Below are 16,424 nucleotides of genomic sequence, written 5' to 3'. Positions count from 1 at the left end.
ATGTACACTTCTAATGTCTGATTGTGAAAAAAGTGATAGAAACAATGACCACAGTATTTTATTTCAACCTATTGTTCTTGGCAAGTATAAATTCTACTTCAACTTACTGCACACACTCTCCTCCTGCCAAACTAGTCATGTCAGTGACTAACCTTTGCTTTCATACAAAGCCTGCCCCCTCCTCTCCAAAAAAAGGCAACCACTTTCTGAAGACATTTCTGATATATGACTATGAAGAAATGTAAAGGCACAGTGGCTTTAGTAGTAATGAATTTCAATGTTTTGTTCAAAGGCATGTACACTGCTTTTAGGCTAACTAAATCACATAAACACCATTTGTTTTTACACGTGCTGTGCCTCCTTGCCACCCCCACCAAATATTTTGTAACTCTCTAACGTTAGGTTGCGATGAAAATGAAATAAAAAAAATATCACAGAAATGTTATTTCACCTTGTAGTTTTCAGACACTAGGCACTGTTCCTACCCCTTACAAAGACACAGCAATAACAAATGTATTACAATCATCTAAACTTTCCTTTGCTTTCATCCACAGCCAGTCAACAAAACAGACAGCCCATTCTGGCAACCACTTGCCATGTATCACTACCAAAAGTGGTGAAATAGCCACAAAAATGTAGAGTCACTTATTGCCATATGCCACCCTTGTCAATATAAACTGCCATAAATAAAAAAAAATAAATAAAATATAATAAACACAATTGTATTGTGCTGAGGGCAGTGTTTACTCTTACCAATGACCACACATTCATTAGTTTTTTTACCCCAAAAAAGTGAAAACAAAAATTCACTGTAATGTAGTTCAACTTGTGGATTTCATACACTGTTGCTCTGTACCCAACCCTTCACCAACCCACAGTAATGATCACTTTCATGTTGTCACCAACTGCTTCTACAAGCAGACAGCCACTTGTGATAATAACCTGTGCTGTGTAATCACCAAAGATAGAAAAAGAAACAGAAAAATAGTAATGTCTTTCATGTTGCTGCTACAGAGCACCCCTTATTGACCACTGTAAAATTAAATAATCACAAAACAAAAATGCAACTCCAATCTGCAGTGGACATAAAGGTTAGGTGTAGACATCCTTGTCAAACCTATCCAAAGTTCTAGACTCCTTTTCTAGTGGCAAAGAGGCACAACACTATGGTCTCTAAGACCACTGGTGGACTAAAGGCATTACAGAAAGGTCAACATTAGAGCAACTGATGAGATGATCTGTGCACACTGGAAACAGTTTATAAAGCACATCATCCTTTTTTGGTAGCCAATATGGCATATTAAGGGTGGCCCCATATGTTCTGATGGCATCCCTAACAATGTGCTCAAAGGAAAGGATAATCCAAAGATTCTAAGGTTTCTACCCTACAAACTGCCAGATGCTTCTGAACAGAAGGAACATATAGCCAAGTGGTTAGTCCAAAGTGCTGTTTGACAGCCTGACAGCATTCCAGAAACAAGACTCATCCAGTAAGAAGTGGAAGAAGAGGTAATCTCAATATCCTTGCCTGTCTCAGAAAGCCACTGATTAGTGACAAGCTGATGCAAGGCAGTGTTCTCCAGGAACGGGCTGATCATCTGAAGATAAGGTTACGCAGCTGAATATAAGGCAGTGCAAGTACCAAGGAATGCACACAAAGTAGAAGCAAAAGGCACATTTCCCCATCTCCAAGTTTCATAATTGATAACTGAAGCTGACAGACTTGAACTCTCACTAGTCAATGATGAGTACACAATCTGAAGGGACCTAGAGGTCAGCTTGATATTGGATTTGGCTCAGACATATTCAGGGCAGAACATGGCCCCTGAATGCTTCTGCTTATGGTGATATTTCAGTGAATGGGGGCAGCTGTGAAAAGAAACCTCCAGCTAGTTTCCTCAAAATTAGCTAATGACCACAATCCTTTTTGTGAAGCTGGTTAACAACTTATCCCTATTCTGATGTCACTTATTTGGGTTGAACTTCTGGCACCTGTGGTAACTACTAGTGTCATGCTTTTTCCTCAGACAGTACAGGTAATAACATTGGGAGTCATTCTGACAATCTGATAGGCACATATATACTTACTATGATGTAAATTGCAAAGGCAATGAAGGACTTTAAACACAATAGGAAGGGTCAGCTGACAGCTGGACTTTGTGAACAACTTTAAAAAATAGGGGAATCCAAGACAAACATGCTTATGTAGTCAACATTTGATAGCTTAAAGTGCATTACCCACGCATAAGACTTTGCTAAAAGTGAAAAAATTCAAATTCCAGTTGATGGAGTATAATCCAACCTTAAACGTAGAGTCCTTGCAGTCAGATGCATGGTTTAAACTGATAACATAAAACATCACTTGCAAAGTCTTTGATCCTGATTTCATTCAGAAGGGAACAGTGTTGCATTATAAACTCAAATCTCTCAATCTGACAGTTTGAAAGATTTAACACTGATAGTCACAGAGGTAAATCTTCAGAAATGAGCTAAACAGACATTACATGGAAATTCTGCCTTTGCAAATATGTTAGATATTCTTACTTGTATTAAAAATACTATACTAATCCTAGTCTTATGGTTCTGCCATGACAAAACATTTCTGCAACTATCCAACACATTTTATTACATCATCATCATATCAGAGTCCTAATATGACTGATTAGAATTTGAATAGTGGCAGGCATTTCTAAGATAGCCTGCCACTACCCAAATCCTAAATTTAGCTCACCATAAAACTCAGCTAACCCTCACTTGAAGGCCTCCACAGTTCCCACTTTATTGATATAATCGTGAAGCTTAGTTCTTGTAGTAAAAGCTCCATCACATCTAAAATTTCATAAAATTTGTCTTAATTCCCTATGCAAACTAGATGCTTTTATACAAGAGTAAGGTCTGGCCTAAGTGTTTTGTAAGATACAGAGAACAGGTTCAAAGTTTTAAGTCTTTCACAGTATAAGAAAGTGTTAACATTTTCTGTTATTTTGATACTCCCACATTGTAATTTCCCCTACACAATGCATAAAGAATTAACCACACTGGGCAGCCAAATTTATGTTTGGACCTGACTATGCTAATAAAAAGTGGAATTACTACTCTCTTATAGGCTCATAGTTGTTCCAAGGTTAACTACCACAAGGGCCCTTACAAGCCTAGTTGTGCATCCCAAACCCACTTGGAACCCATCTACCACGGGGGGGGGGTGATAGTAGGATGGTAACCAAGGGGTTTGGGGGGGGGGGGTTACTTAGGAAAACACTTTTCTTACTGATGGTCTTTGTCCATAAGGAACAAGGGGCCCAGACCATGGGTAACTTTATGATTTCCAATCCAAATGTCAAGGTTTCATTTAAAAAGGGTTAGATATGAACTCTGTTTTTACATGGATGGGGAGCTTATTCCTCAGCAAAGGGATCCTTTGGGACATGGATCTGTCTATCCAGCATGATCAGTTTATGTCACAAGTGAAGTTCAGATCCTGGATCCAGTGTTTCTGGTGTTGTTTGTCTTGCACATGTGCAACAGATCCACCAGGACTGGGTCTGAGAAAGCCCTTTAAGCTAGGCATACATCTTCTCTCGGCAGCCTGTAGGAGACTGACTACAGAGACAGAGTCTTTAAGTGATCAGTGGAGGGCAGGGTGATTGTGCCCTGAATTCTTCTGGTGAGAAACCTTTCTGGGTGCGCCATCTCTTGAAAGTATCTGATTAAGTACATGCCAAAAAGGGCAGTGTACTCAATGACAGATCTGATAAGGTCAAGCAGACTTATAATACAACTTTCTCGGACCTGGGTACCATGACCTTACCTATAATCTAAGTGACACAGAATCATTTTCTTACTATCTTAGCTACATGTTAGACAAAGGCCAGACTGCTAAGTCTTGAAAATGGAAACTTTCTACTACCGCCATGGGCATATGGGAATAAACCCTGAGTAAGATCCAGGTGACTAAAGTCTGAGTAGCAGTTCAGACACCTGCTAGAGCAGACAATGATGAGTCTGCTCTACTTTCTTGGGGGGGGGGGTCAAGGAATGATGTGTTGGTAGGGCTGGACCACTCATTCTAGCTCTGTTGGAGCCCAGAATAGATACTGGCAACCAGATGGAGTAAGCATATAGGACCTGGGTCATACCTGCCATTGGGCCTAGGGCAGAGCCACTCTCAGTATTCAGACTTGTTGCTCTGTTCGGCCTTAAATATAATGTCAACACAGATAATGCTCCTGGGTTGTCCCTGAGAATGGATACGTATCCCTTGGGCTTACCTGATTAATAAATGTGTACAATAAATACATGGAGGGTAGGGATAACAGCACTGGGTCCAGAAAGTGCTACAGGGCAAACATTTTAGACAAAAAAAAACACTGCTACTTGGGAAACTTGCATTTCAAAATTCTTACACGAGTACTCTCTCCCCCTTAAAAGAAAATTCCTACTGAGAGACTAAATTGATACACTTAGAATCAGCTAAGGTGACATTCTTATACACTCCAGGCCCAGATTCAAACAAGCCACAGATGAAAAAGCCTTCTCCAGAACTGCTCTTTGGAAGCCTCTGTTGAATGAAATAGAGAGTAACAACGCATTGCAGACTTTCAAACAATCATTAAAACAAACTTTTTAACAGAACAAATGCTCACACATTTGTAATACTACGCAAGACATAGTACATCAGATTTAAAAACTCATTCACTACTTCAGTCAAATGTTCCTAGCATACAATATCTGCAACTCTATTTCTTGTTTAGTGTCTGTGTGTATATAAACTGTACTATTTGCATTGTACATACAAGTTATATTATTTCTAGTGCACATCGTATGCCTATCTAATTTTACAACTCTTTGTTGAAGCTTTTTACTACTCTTTGTTGAAGCTGTTATATTAACATTTTATCCCTAACTACTGAACTGATTATATCTTCTGTAAACTGACTTGTGAATGTACTCCCATTATTGTTACCTGTTTGGCTCTCTAATAGGGTTCATGGCTGAAAAGAATCAACAGACCAGCCCACTTACCAGGTAAATAAATTGAAAATAAATAAAATAAAAAAACACACCCTACTAAAAAAAGAAACAAATTAAAAGGGTTCCTATCACTACGTCAAACACCTAAATGTCAAACGCTGAAAACCGTGAATGGCCAATTACTCTTTTTTCCCAGGGAAAAAATGTGCTTGGCCATCATCAGGGATTTTGCCCTTTTCCTAGATGTAGAGCGATCTCGGAGTTGGTATATTTAGTTGGGGGAGTGTGGGGGGTGAAGCCCCCCACTTGGTTAAGGTTTTAAAGTTTGTTTTTTTTTTTTTTGGCCAAGCTAATTTTTTCACGGGGAAAAAGTTTGCGCAATCGTCTGTTCGCTGTTTTCAGCATTAGACATTTAGGTGTTGACGTTTAGGCGTGCAACAATCTAAATGTTCGACATTGTACTATAGACGCAATTAAAACACCACAGAACACGTTCCAGTTATGAGGTCTAGCTACAAGAAGTACATTTTCTGATGCAACTCTTAAAGGGATGAATACCAAAAAAAAAATGTTAAACCAAACTTTATGGAGAGCCCACTGTAAATGTAGTTCCTTTGCCTGCATATAGTTGCCAACTAGTCCAGCACTGTCATACGGACAGCTTATTGGGCTAAAAGGATATGCAGTAATAGTGCAGATTCTCTGAATAAATTAAAATAAATTCTTTTCAGGTTTCTGATCAGTGGCAATGATTTTGATTTGTTGAAACAGCACATACAATAAGGTATCTAACATGGACAGAAAGGAGACATTCAAATTTAATTTGCTTTTGATAAACACGAGGGATTATTATTATTATTATCATCATCATAATTATTTTTTACAGAATGTCATAGCTGGACTGACCAGATACTAAATATAGTCAAGGAAAGTTGAAAAATGTTGATGAGTGATGCAGAACTAACTAATATCATTCCACAGCTAGTCGGTGTCCCTAAGAGAAGTAAGCATATGGAGGATTATTTAATCCATAATAATTATAAGACAGCACAGTCCATCAATTTAAGATTGTTTGGGTGTATACAGAGGTACATACCCATGTGGTAGTTGTAACATTTGCAATTATGTAGTTAAACAATTGGATTCCATTCATGGTATAAAAAGACTTGTCTTATACAGAGTGTTGGCTGGTGTTCAAGTGACCCCACTACTTGACATGTATATAACAAATTATCAGAAAGTTTAAAACTAGGATGCATGCACACCTGGGTGACATTACAAAAAGGAGAGAAAATCCTGTAGCTGAACAAGGGTATGATATTAATCAAGGTAATTCAAAGGTGATGAAAGCTACCGTTTTAGAACAAAAATAGAATCTTACAGGGAAGTATATGAAGTTAAAGAACACCTTTCATTCCAGGATACTTTATTAGTTTACTTTAATGCTTGATACCCCTGTTTTAAACAGTTAAATCAAGAATGCTGTTGAAAAAGTGCTCTGTGTTGTTTTTTTTCTGTTTTTTACTGGTTGCTTTTAATTAATTTCATTATTTTTCATTAAGGTGTAGATTTTTTTTATTTTCTCTCTGAAAATGTTTGCTCCATTATATTTACTGAAGATATCTGTCAAAAGCACTAGGTGAGATGTTTTGATTTTTATTTCTTGAGCTGTCTTGCTGTTGCATATTGTTTGTATATAAAGTTACATATTATAAATGACAATGTGCTACTTGAGATGTGAGGTATTTTCTGTGAGAAAGTCTCAATACGAAGTGAAGTTACTTCTTCAATATCCCATGTAGCCTTGTAAAAGTCCTGTTCTATGAAGAGATGTAAAGTTTTCAGTCACCATTCAAGGTTACAACATTTATCAGCTTGTTCAGATTTTAATTCTAGAACTGGTCTTGAGTTACTGTCCTTTTCAGAACTAGAATGAGTCTGGAATAAAAAAATCTTGATATCTTTGAATGACATGAACCCTTTCCTGATTATCTGATAGGAGCTAATCCATCAAATGAATGGTTAAGTGCACCTGATGACAGTACATGTGTGGGGACCCAGTTGTCTGTTTCAATGTACTGCCAGACAAAAAGATGATCCAAACTTACCTCACAGAGATGCCTGGGAAGAGGGAGAGTAGCATTCATTCTGAGGATTTCTGGTTGTATCTGCACTTTCTAGATGACTGTATGATGTGCTCGTCTATTTTAAGTGCATGTTTTTATGGAAAGTGCTGCAAACGCTTTCCTATACAAAAGAGTTTACTATTTGTAGCCAATGTTCTAAAAATGAGAATTGGGTGATACATACATTACTTGCACTTCTGTAAGTCTAAAAATGTCATCTGCTGATTTACCAAACAAAACATGGGATCATTGCAAAGGTTTGATCTAACATACACATTGCAAATCTCTCTCATAAGCCTAGCTAGTCTACCAGTTTTTAAAGCATCATACATGCATTTTAAATTACGCATTCCTATTCTGTCTGCTGTAGCAGATAACCTCTTTATTCAGTCAGTAATATAACCATTAGGAAAAGACTGCAAGATCTGAATTTTCTCTAAGATGGAATTCTAATAAGACAAGTAAGCCAAACAGTTTAATACTCTAACTCCTAAGGTGCCTGAGGTATCGACCTTTTTTTCCACATTTATCTAGTAACCTAGAATCCTTATCAAATGGAAAATAAACAAGGTGAGCAGTTTTATCATTTTGTTTTGAAGTTTAAAAAGACAAAGCTGTCAGATCAGCCTTATAAAAATTATAGAAATTTTATCTATCTAATGGAAATGTATACAACCCACCAGTCTGTCTGCATACCAGATGTTAAGGAATATGAATCTGGACACTAACTACTTGCTTTTAAGACGCCCTTAAAAGTGTAACAAGGTGGACATAGCGACTTTTAAAACTCTCCTATAAAATGAAATGTTCCCATAAATAAAATATATTTCAATGGATAGTGTAAAGATTGCAGAACAAGAATTTTCCTTATCACAATCTTGGGGATAACAAATCTGTCTCATATTGAAATCTTCCTCTTCTCTAATAGACTCCAGAGAAGGTACTCTTTTTCTTAGCCACTCAAACCTCAGCAGGTACCTGCAATACTTTGTGTTCTATCCACAGGCTGGTATCAGTGCAACAAAAGGTTAGATGCAGCTCCCCACTGTTTCAATGTGGCTTTCTTTACAAAACTGAAATACTTCTTGGCCTTCTTACAGTTAAAGGAAGGTGACAATAACACAAGAACTAAACTGTGTGGAGCTATGGAGGGCCTAGTTTGTTAAATATGAGTGTTAACTTAATCTTCTGCTGCTGCAAATTCTTTATCCAGCATGACTGTATAGGGATAACAATGTAGGCACCAATGAATATACTGCTAAGGTTTGTTATGCTGGTATCAACTAGGTCACTAAGCAGACCCTCGGTAGTTCAGAAAAATGACTTCATATCCATGCTTCTAGAAGTCATTTGAAATGTAGATTCTTCCTTAGGAACTCGACTGGAACAGGCATATTTACATTCTTTTCAGGTCTTTTGTTACTCTTTTGATAATTTCCCTTTACTAATCTTCATCACCTTATCATAGGTTGGTACTAGGCTATCGGCCCTAGGGCCTATACAAGCCTAACCATAACAATTCTTTGGCTATTTCTTCCCGCAATATTTACTGTTTCTTAACAGACTTCATAGCAATTTTTTTTTAAACTAGGGTCTTAAGAGAAAATGCAGAAAAACTCCACAGCTACATGTGGTAAAAAAAAAATGAAAAGCAGCTTTTAAAAACAAGAAATACTTTAAACATTTTAAGAAGGTTATGACCTTTATGAAAAAACAACAAAAACTCAAATTACTTTGAAGCACCACAGAAATAGTACTCCAGCATTAAAAAAAATGCAAATCATAAAGTTGCAAGAAGAACTGAAAAGCGCCAACTAATGCTGTCTTCACATGAAATCTTTGCATACCAACCATGGTTTGATAGTATACTGGTGTAAAACCAGTGCTGACCTAATAAAGGCCTCTTCTTCTTCCACTCTAGCTTCATTTTCTTCTTCTGTCGCATCTCACTCCTTCACAGTCTACAAGATCCTAATGTCTCTCGTAACTACTACTCTGTTTCTATAAGGTCTATATTATGTTGCCAAAAGCTGTTTACAGCAAATACGGCAACATAGACCCATAAACAGTAAAAACCCACTAAAGCGATCGGCCAGGTCAGCAATGTTTTTCTTGGGGAAAAAATTGGCAGACTAGCCAAACACGACATGTCACCTAAATCACTACAAGGCAGGGGGCTTCGTCCCCCATGCCCCCCAACTAAATATACCAACACCGAGATCGCACTACAGTGGGGTAAAGGGCAATTTCATGGCGACGGGCAAGCAATTTTTTTCCCTAGGAAAAAAATCACTGACCTGGCCGTTCGCGTTAATGAGTTCTCACTGTTTATGGGTCGATGTTGCCATATTCACTGTAAACAGCTTTCAGCAAGATAATATAGACCCGTTTCTAAACCATATCCCTAAGCTACTGCTCAGTCTACAATAACTCTTTTCTTCTTAATTCTCTCACTATCTTTCTGAATCACTAACTCTTCTGCTATTATTTTCCCAACTGAAACCAACATTTTGTTTTTCATTCATGTACTATTAACAACCAAAGTCATACATTGTACTACCTACTTACTACTTTTGTGCACTTTATATACTAATAGGCTATGCATATGTTGTTAGAATGACAAAAACTGTTTGTAATGATATAACTCTATAGAATTGTCCAGATGTGCAGTATATCTCGTAACCTAGTTTGCGATCTATCAGTTCATTTTTGTATAGTATTCCTGATGTTACTTTGATTGTTTTTGGACTACAATGTACTTGTATTGCACTGTATGTGGAGCTTTTCCTCCTCGGGCCTCCACTGAAAATGGGTTCTGTAGACCCAGTCGGACCATCCAGGTAAACAAATGTTAAATAAATAAATAAAGGACTGTGGCATAGTTGATGAAATTTCTGGCCAAGAAAAAAGACATTTAAAATGGGTATAAAACAACAGTTATAATTTACCACTGCAGTGGCTATCTCTGTAGACAGACAAGACCACAATATGTAACAAAAAGCAACACCGATTCAACTGTCACAGTGGGAGGATTTACCTTTCTAAATATTCTGTTTTAATAACTTGCATTCTGTTGGTTCAATACCATCAGGTGCCTTAGGTTGAAATGGCACTGAATGAATAAGACATTGACTGAATGAATGAATGTTCACGTTTAACATATTTGGAACAAACTGGTGAATACACAGAATTGCAATCACACCACCAAAATGTGATGTACAAACATGTATTGCTCACAAAAAAGCTTCTACAGGTGTAAAGAAGGGACAATGTCCATAATGTTAATTTTTCTGTCAACAACTTTCATTACAAGTGCTTACCTGTATGCCCTTCCACACATTCCATAATTTCCAGCACCATATGATCCTCCAATGATGACAGTCAGTTTAGGTACACTGGCACAAGCTACCGCAGTTACCATCTTTGCTCCATCTTTAGCTATTCCACCAGCTTCATATTCTCTGCCAACCATGAAACCTGAAACACAATCCCAGAGATAAGATAATGTGACTCATTGTAAATTAGAAGCTATTACGCACAAAAAAATATCTTGTACATTCTGTGTGATGTCTCAGATTTTCTAAAGCTTAAAAAATCAATGGCCCACTGGAGTGGCAATGCATCAAGCAAGCAACTGGAAATTTTGAAGTTATGTGGTACACTACGCCACTTGTTTATCACCTCACAGTGACAACATTGTCACCCAAAGGTTAAGAACAGGACTTTGTACATAGCAATTCAGGCATTTATCTATTTTTTTAATTATTATATTTAATGAATGTGTTAAGAACAAACGAAAACACTGTAGTTACTATTCCCAATATCACTGGAACTATTTTCTCACCGAGAGTTGCACACCCATGGACTGGAATATTGTAATGGATGGTGACAAAGGAAACCCCAAAAGCATTCAAGAGAACATGGGTTAGAAGGAAAAAGAGAAAGGGGCATGCTATGGATAGGGGTAAGGCAGTTTGTTATGTTAATATAGTCTGGTTACTTTTAAATTAATGTAAATTTGCCTATGTTACAAGTGATAATTCAACAAAGGTGTTTGAAAAAAAATGCATTCACAACGGAAGAAAAGACAGGATTACAGTCTTATTCTGCTGTCAAGGAAAAATAAAGAGCTTCATATCTTTCATACTGCATAGGCTTAAAAGCAGTCAAATATTTTTATCTTCAGGCATCAGCCATAAGACCATGTTAAGTAACTTTCTGAATACCCATATTTATCCATGTCCTCCTTATTATCTTGGGTCGCTTCTGCTGCTCTACACTAGGGTCTCTTGGAGAAAGGAAATTTTGCAACACTGAGGAGCACAGCCCCAATGCTATCTGTACATTTATTCAGTACAGCCACAACCAGAGATATTCTAAATGTCCTTATCATTTGTATTGGCATACCGTCTGGGCCATGGCTAAGAACCAGTGGCTCCCATACAGTTGTCTGCTACTGTAAATAGCTGCTGGATGAGGCAAATTGCCAGAGATCACAGCCTATCTACGATTTTTCCCTTCTCTTTTTATTGTGAGGGCACAGAATGTGCAATTTTAGCAGTTGTCTACTAATCTTTGAAGTGGATTACATGTAGCTTCAGACTTAACTACGGGGTCTTAACTGCAATTACTGCACATCCCCCCTCCTATGAGACAAATCACACATGAATGCAGGGTGCATCCTTAGCTCCTGGCCAACCTTCTAGTGGCCTGAACTTATTAGTTATCTGGAATACTACTCTTACAAATAAAATCTCAACCACTGTGCCGATACAAAAGTTGAGAAGTTCTTTTTAAACATGAAAGAAGCAAATGTGCTAAATAAGATTAGTGTGTGGCTGCAATACTAAATGATTTTGTTGAATCCCAAATGACTCAAAGGCGACATAAGGCTGCCTACACTAATCTCAATCACACAAACTTGTTAGCTTTACTGTTATTGCACTAAAGAACTGGAGTGCAACATAAAATAACACATGCTCAATTTCTTAAGTACTAGAGAGTACAACTCCCTCTAAAATAACATGCAACAGGCATAAAAGTGGCTTTTACACTTTTGAATTACCACACATCTAGGTGAAACATAAAATCTATGTAACTGCACATCTGGCAACAAAACAACATTACAAGGCAAGCAGTTCCACCTGATACATTACCCAGTACTTTTCAGTACCACAACTATAAGTTTTTAACTGCACAATGAATGCACACCAGCAAAATTAAAGAATGTCACTAAGTGATCTGATCTAATAAGGGCCTTGATATAATATGATACAAATATGCATGTGTACATAAACCATCCAAGAAGGTAAAAAGAACGTGACTTAGTGACTTGTTCTGATAAAGGCCTTGACACACTGAGACAGAAGCAGACACGTGTACATAAACCTTCTAAAGAAGCAACAACTTGAAGAGAAAAAAAATGAAGTGGAACTTTTTCACTAGGCAGTTGCATAACTGTTCACTGTCAGAAAAACAACACTGTGACAGGGCAGCTGCACCTGGTGCAAAATGTATTCATTTTCAATACAACAATAACAAACTTCTTAGCTGCACATGGAATACAGGAAACCAAAATCATTTTAAAGGACATTACCAACTGACTTGCTCTAACGAGGACCCTAATACAGTCAAACACAAACATGCATATGGATGCAAACTTTCCAAGAAGCAGAACTTAAAAAAAAAGTGCAAAATCTTAGCAGGAATGACATAAACCTTTCTTACTAGGGCGGTACATAACTACCTCAGAGAAAATAACACTTGCGGCTCATACAAAATACACTGCCTCCTGTTTTTCAATATCACAATAAATAGTTATGTACTCACCATAACTATGCATCTGTGCTGTCCATTTTTATTCTTCCTCAGTGAATGGGTCTTGGGTCCGACTTGGGATGCTTTTCAATAGATTCTTGGAACAAACAGTCAAGCTCCTCCCTTTAGGCATAATGCCCCTAACAACTGCATTACCTCAGATCAAGTTTGCTGTTACCAAATATCAATGCAGAATATGGATTATAAAAAGAAAGAAACAGTATAAGTACTGAATAGAGACTCAAACAGGAACTAAGGTTCCCAACAAAAACTTCATCAGGTCACTCCCAAAGGAATGGATGAAGGAAGGGGAGGGAGCTGAGGAAGAATCAAAATGGGCAACACAGATGTACATAACCTTTATATCCGATGTCATTTTCATTCATTCCTCAACGAATGGGACAGAGTCCCCAACTATGACAACCTTGGGTGGCCCTTATGAAAGGATGTTCTGGAGAACCATAGAAACAAATGCATCCCTGTTTCTGGAGATGATACCCAACTTGTAATGAGCAATGAAGGTATGTGCATTAGACTAAGTGGCAGCTGCATAAGTATCAACAATGGAAACGCTGGCCTGAGTAGCTGCACCAGATGCAAAATGTATTAATTTTCAGTACAACAATAACAAACGTATCAGCTGCACATGGAATATAGGAAACCAAAATCATTTTAAAGGACATCACCAAATGACTTGGTTCAACAAGCAACCTGACACAGTTAAGCTTAATATGTATATGGATGCAAACTTTCTAAGAAGAAGAACTTAAAAAAAAATGCAAATTCTTAGCAGGAATGACATAAAACTTTCTTACTAGGAAGCTACATAACTATTTACCTCAGGGAAAATAACACCTGCAGCTCATACAAAATACACTGCCTTTTATTTTTCAGTACCACAATAAATAGTTATGTACTCACCATAACTATGCATCTGTGTTGTCCATTTTCATTCTTCCATCTTCCTCAACGAATGGGTCTTGAATCCAACTTGGATGCTTTTCTCTAGATTCTTGGAACTGACTCTCATGCTCCTCCCTTTACTCATAATGCCTCTAACTACTGCACTATCTTAGATCACGTTTGCTAGAATATAAGTTTGCTAGAATACAGATTATAATAAGAAAGCAAACAGTATAGGTACTGAATAGGGGCTCAAACAGGGACTATGGTTCCTAACAAAAACTTCATCAGGTCACTCTCAAATGCATGGATGGGAGAAGGGGAGACAGAAGTTGAAGAAGAATGAAAATAGACAACACAGATGCATAGTTACGGTGAATATACAACTTTTACATCTGATGTTGTCATTTTCATTCATTCCTTAATGAATGGGACACAGCCCAGCTACGATAACCTTGGGTGGCCCTCATGGAAGGATGTTCCTGGTGAACCACAAAACAAAATGCAGCCCTGTTTCTGTAGATGATATCCAAATTGTAATGAGCAATAAAGGTATGAGCATTACACCAAGCGGCAGCTGCACAAATATCATCAGTGGAAACTCTGGCCCAGAAAGCAGACTGACGTAGCCATAGATCTAGTTGAGTGTGCTTTTGGAGGTCTTGGTAAGGATAAACCGCTTACAGAGGAAACATAGGGAATACATTCTGTTATCCATTTGGCTAATATAACTCTGCACACTGGTTTTCCAATTTGTTACTGGTAAAGGAAACAAAAAATTGGCCAGTTTTCTAAACTCTTTTGTCCTGTGAAGATAAAAATGAAGCTGCCTACGTACATCTAATCTACATGTATTTTCCTTTATTGTCAAAATTTGGAAAGACTGGCAAATTGATAACTTAGTTGATGCTTGTTTCATAAGCAATTTTGGGTAGAAAGGAGGGGTTAGTACGCAAGGTAACTCTATCTTTACGGAAAATCAAATAAGTTGGTTTTGAATAGAGTGCTTGGAGTTTAGAAACTAGCCTGGCAGAAGAAACAGCCACAAGAAAGGCTGTTTTCCAAGAAAGAAATTGAGATCTGTCTTAGTTGAGGGCTTAAAGGGAGATTGGACCAAGCTCTGTAATACAGTTATAAGATCCCAAGGTGAAGTAGGATCCCTTATCAGAGGTCTAAACAGAAAGGTACCTTTAAGGAATGCTTTACATAACATGGATGAAGCTAGGAAGAAGCATTATCTCCTATGTGGTAGTCAGCGATGGCTGCTGGCTGGACTTTGTTGGTGGAGAAACTAGCACCACTTTGCAAAATTATAGGTTCATAGGTTGGTACTAGGCTATCAGCCCTAGGGCCTATACAAGCCTAGCCATAACAATTCCCTGGATATTTCTTCCCACAATATTTACTTCCCTGAGCCCCTGTCTAGCAGTGCAACTGACATGATCACCGGGGTGAATTTCCTATTTCCCATCCAATTGTCAAGGTTCCTTTTGAAGAGGGCCAATGAGGCGCTCTGTTTGACATGCATGGGCAGTCTATTCCAGATTATGGGGAGTCTCTGAGTCAGGAACCTATCCCTCCATCAAGTTTTGTTCATTGTGATGACAAGGTATAGATCCCTGGAGTGTGTGGCTCTTAGGGACTGGGATTTCTTTAAGTAGAGCATGTCCAACAGCTCAGAGTTTGACATGGCCTTGTATGTCAAGCAGAGATCACCTCTGAGTAGACGATATGCCACAGAGTATAGCTGGAGGTTTTTTTTAGATGGTCAGCATATGGCATCTGCTTTAAGCCTGTGATTTTTTAGTGAGGTATTTCTGCAGCCTTTCTCGCTGTTGCAGATGTCTTTTGAGGTACATACCAAACAGGGCGTTACATTCTATAATGGGTCTAATGAAGGACGAGTACAGTGGGCTAATGACCGCCTTTTTTCTGGATGAAAAGCCCTTAGTGATGAGGTGTGCTGCATAGAAGGATTTCCTGACTGTTGTAGTGATGTGGTTATCGAAGGTGAGACCACTGTCCACCTGTGCCCTAAGTCTCTCATCACGCTTTTGGTGTTTAGTGTACTGCTATCTATGTGGTAATTCATGGGTACATGTTTTTTCCCAAAGGGGATAACTATACATTTCTTGGCATTAAGCTTCAGCCCATGGCTCTGGCACCAAACATCTGTTTCTGTAAGGCCCTTTTGTGGAATATCCACATCATTTGGGGATTCAATAATGGCTCCCAGTTTGCAGTCATCTGCGAACTTTGTTAGCCAGAGTCTCTTAGTGTTGGCCTGTACTTCAGAGAAGTAGATGCCAAACAAGAGTGGTCCCAGGACTGAACCCTAAGGTACTCCACTTGTCTGGAGCTGGATTTGGAGTCGGCTACTTTTACAGTCTGGGTTCTGTCAGTAAGCCAGTTGGCAACCCATCGAGTGATGTAGGGATTTATGCCTAGCTTACTAAGTTTATCTATGATACCAGAGTGGGGGATGGTGTTGAAGGCGTTGGCGAAGTCCAGATAGGCTGTGTGGACCGCCTTACCCTCATCCACAGCTCTGGAGACTGATTCGAAGAAATCAATCTGGTTCAGGAGACAAGACTGGCCCTTCACAAA

The 16,424-nt window shown here is 38.3% G+C and overlaps 1 protein-coding gene across 1 annotated transcript in view; it reads right to left on the bottom strand.

Moving 5' to 3' along the window:
• The window catches only part of MCCC2 (methylcrotonyl-CoA carboxylase subunit 2), a 1,233,028-nt gene that overhangs the window by 372,031 nt on the left and 844,573 nt on the right, over window positions 1–16,424 (bottom strand). The window contains exon 13 of the mRNA XM_044064435.1: window positions 10,418–10,574. Coding sequence (XP_043920370.1) covers window positions 10,418–10,574 — 157 coding nt within the window. The remainder of the gene's footprint in view (window positions 1–10,417; window positions 10,575–16,424) is intronic.

This window comes from Protopterus annectens, chromosome 2.part2 (assembly GCF_019279795.1).
Source record: "Protopterus annectens isolate FY-2018-M chromosome 2.part2, PAN1.0, whole genome shotgun sequence".
Taxonomy (NCBI): domain Eukaryota; kingdom Metazoa; phylum Chordata; order Ceratodontiformes; family Protopteridae; genus Protopterus; species Protopterus annectens.
The sequence above is the reverse complement of the archived record's forward strand: the minus strand, read 5'-3'. Positions and strand labels throughout refer to the sequence as shown.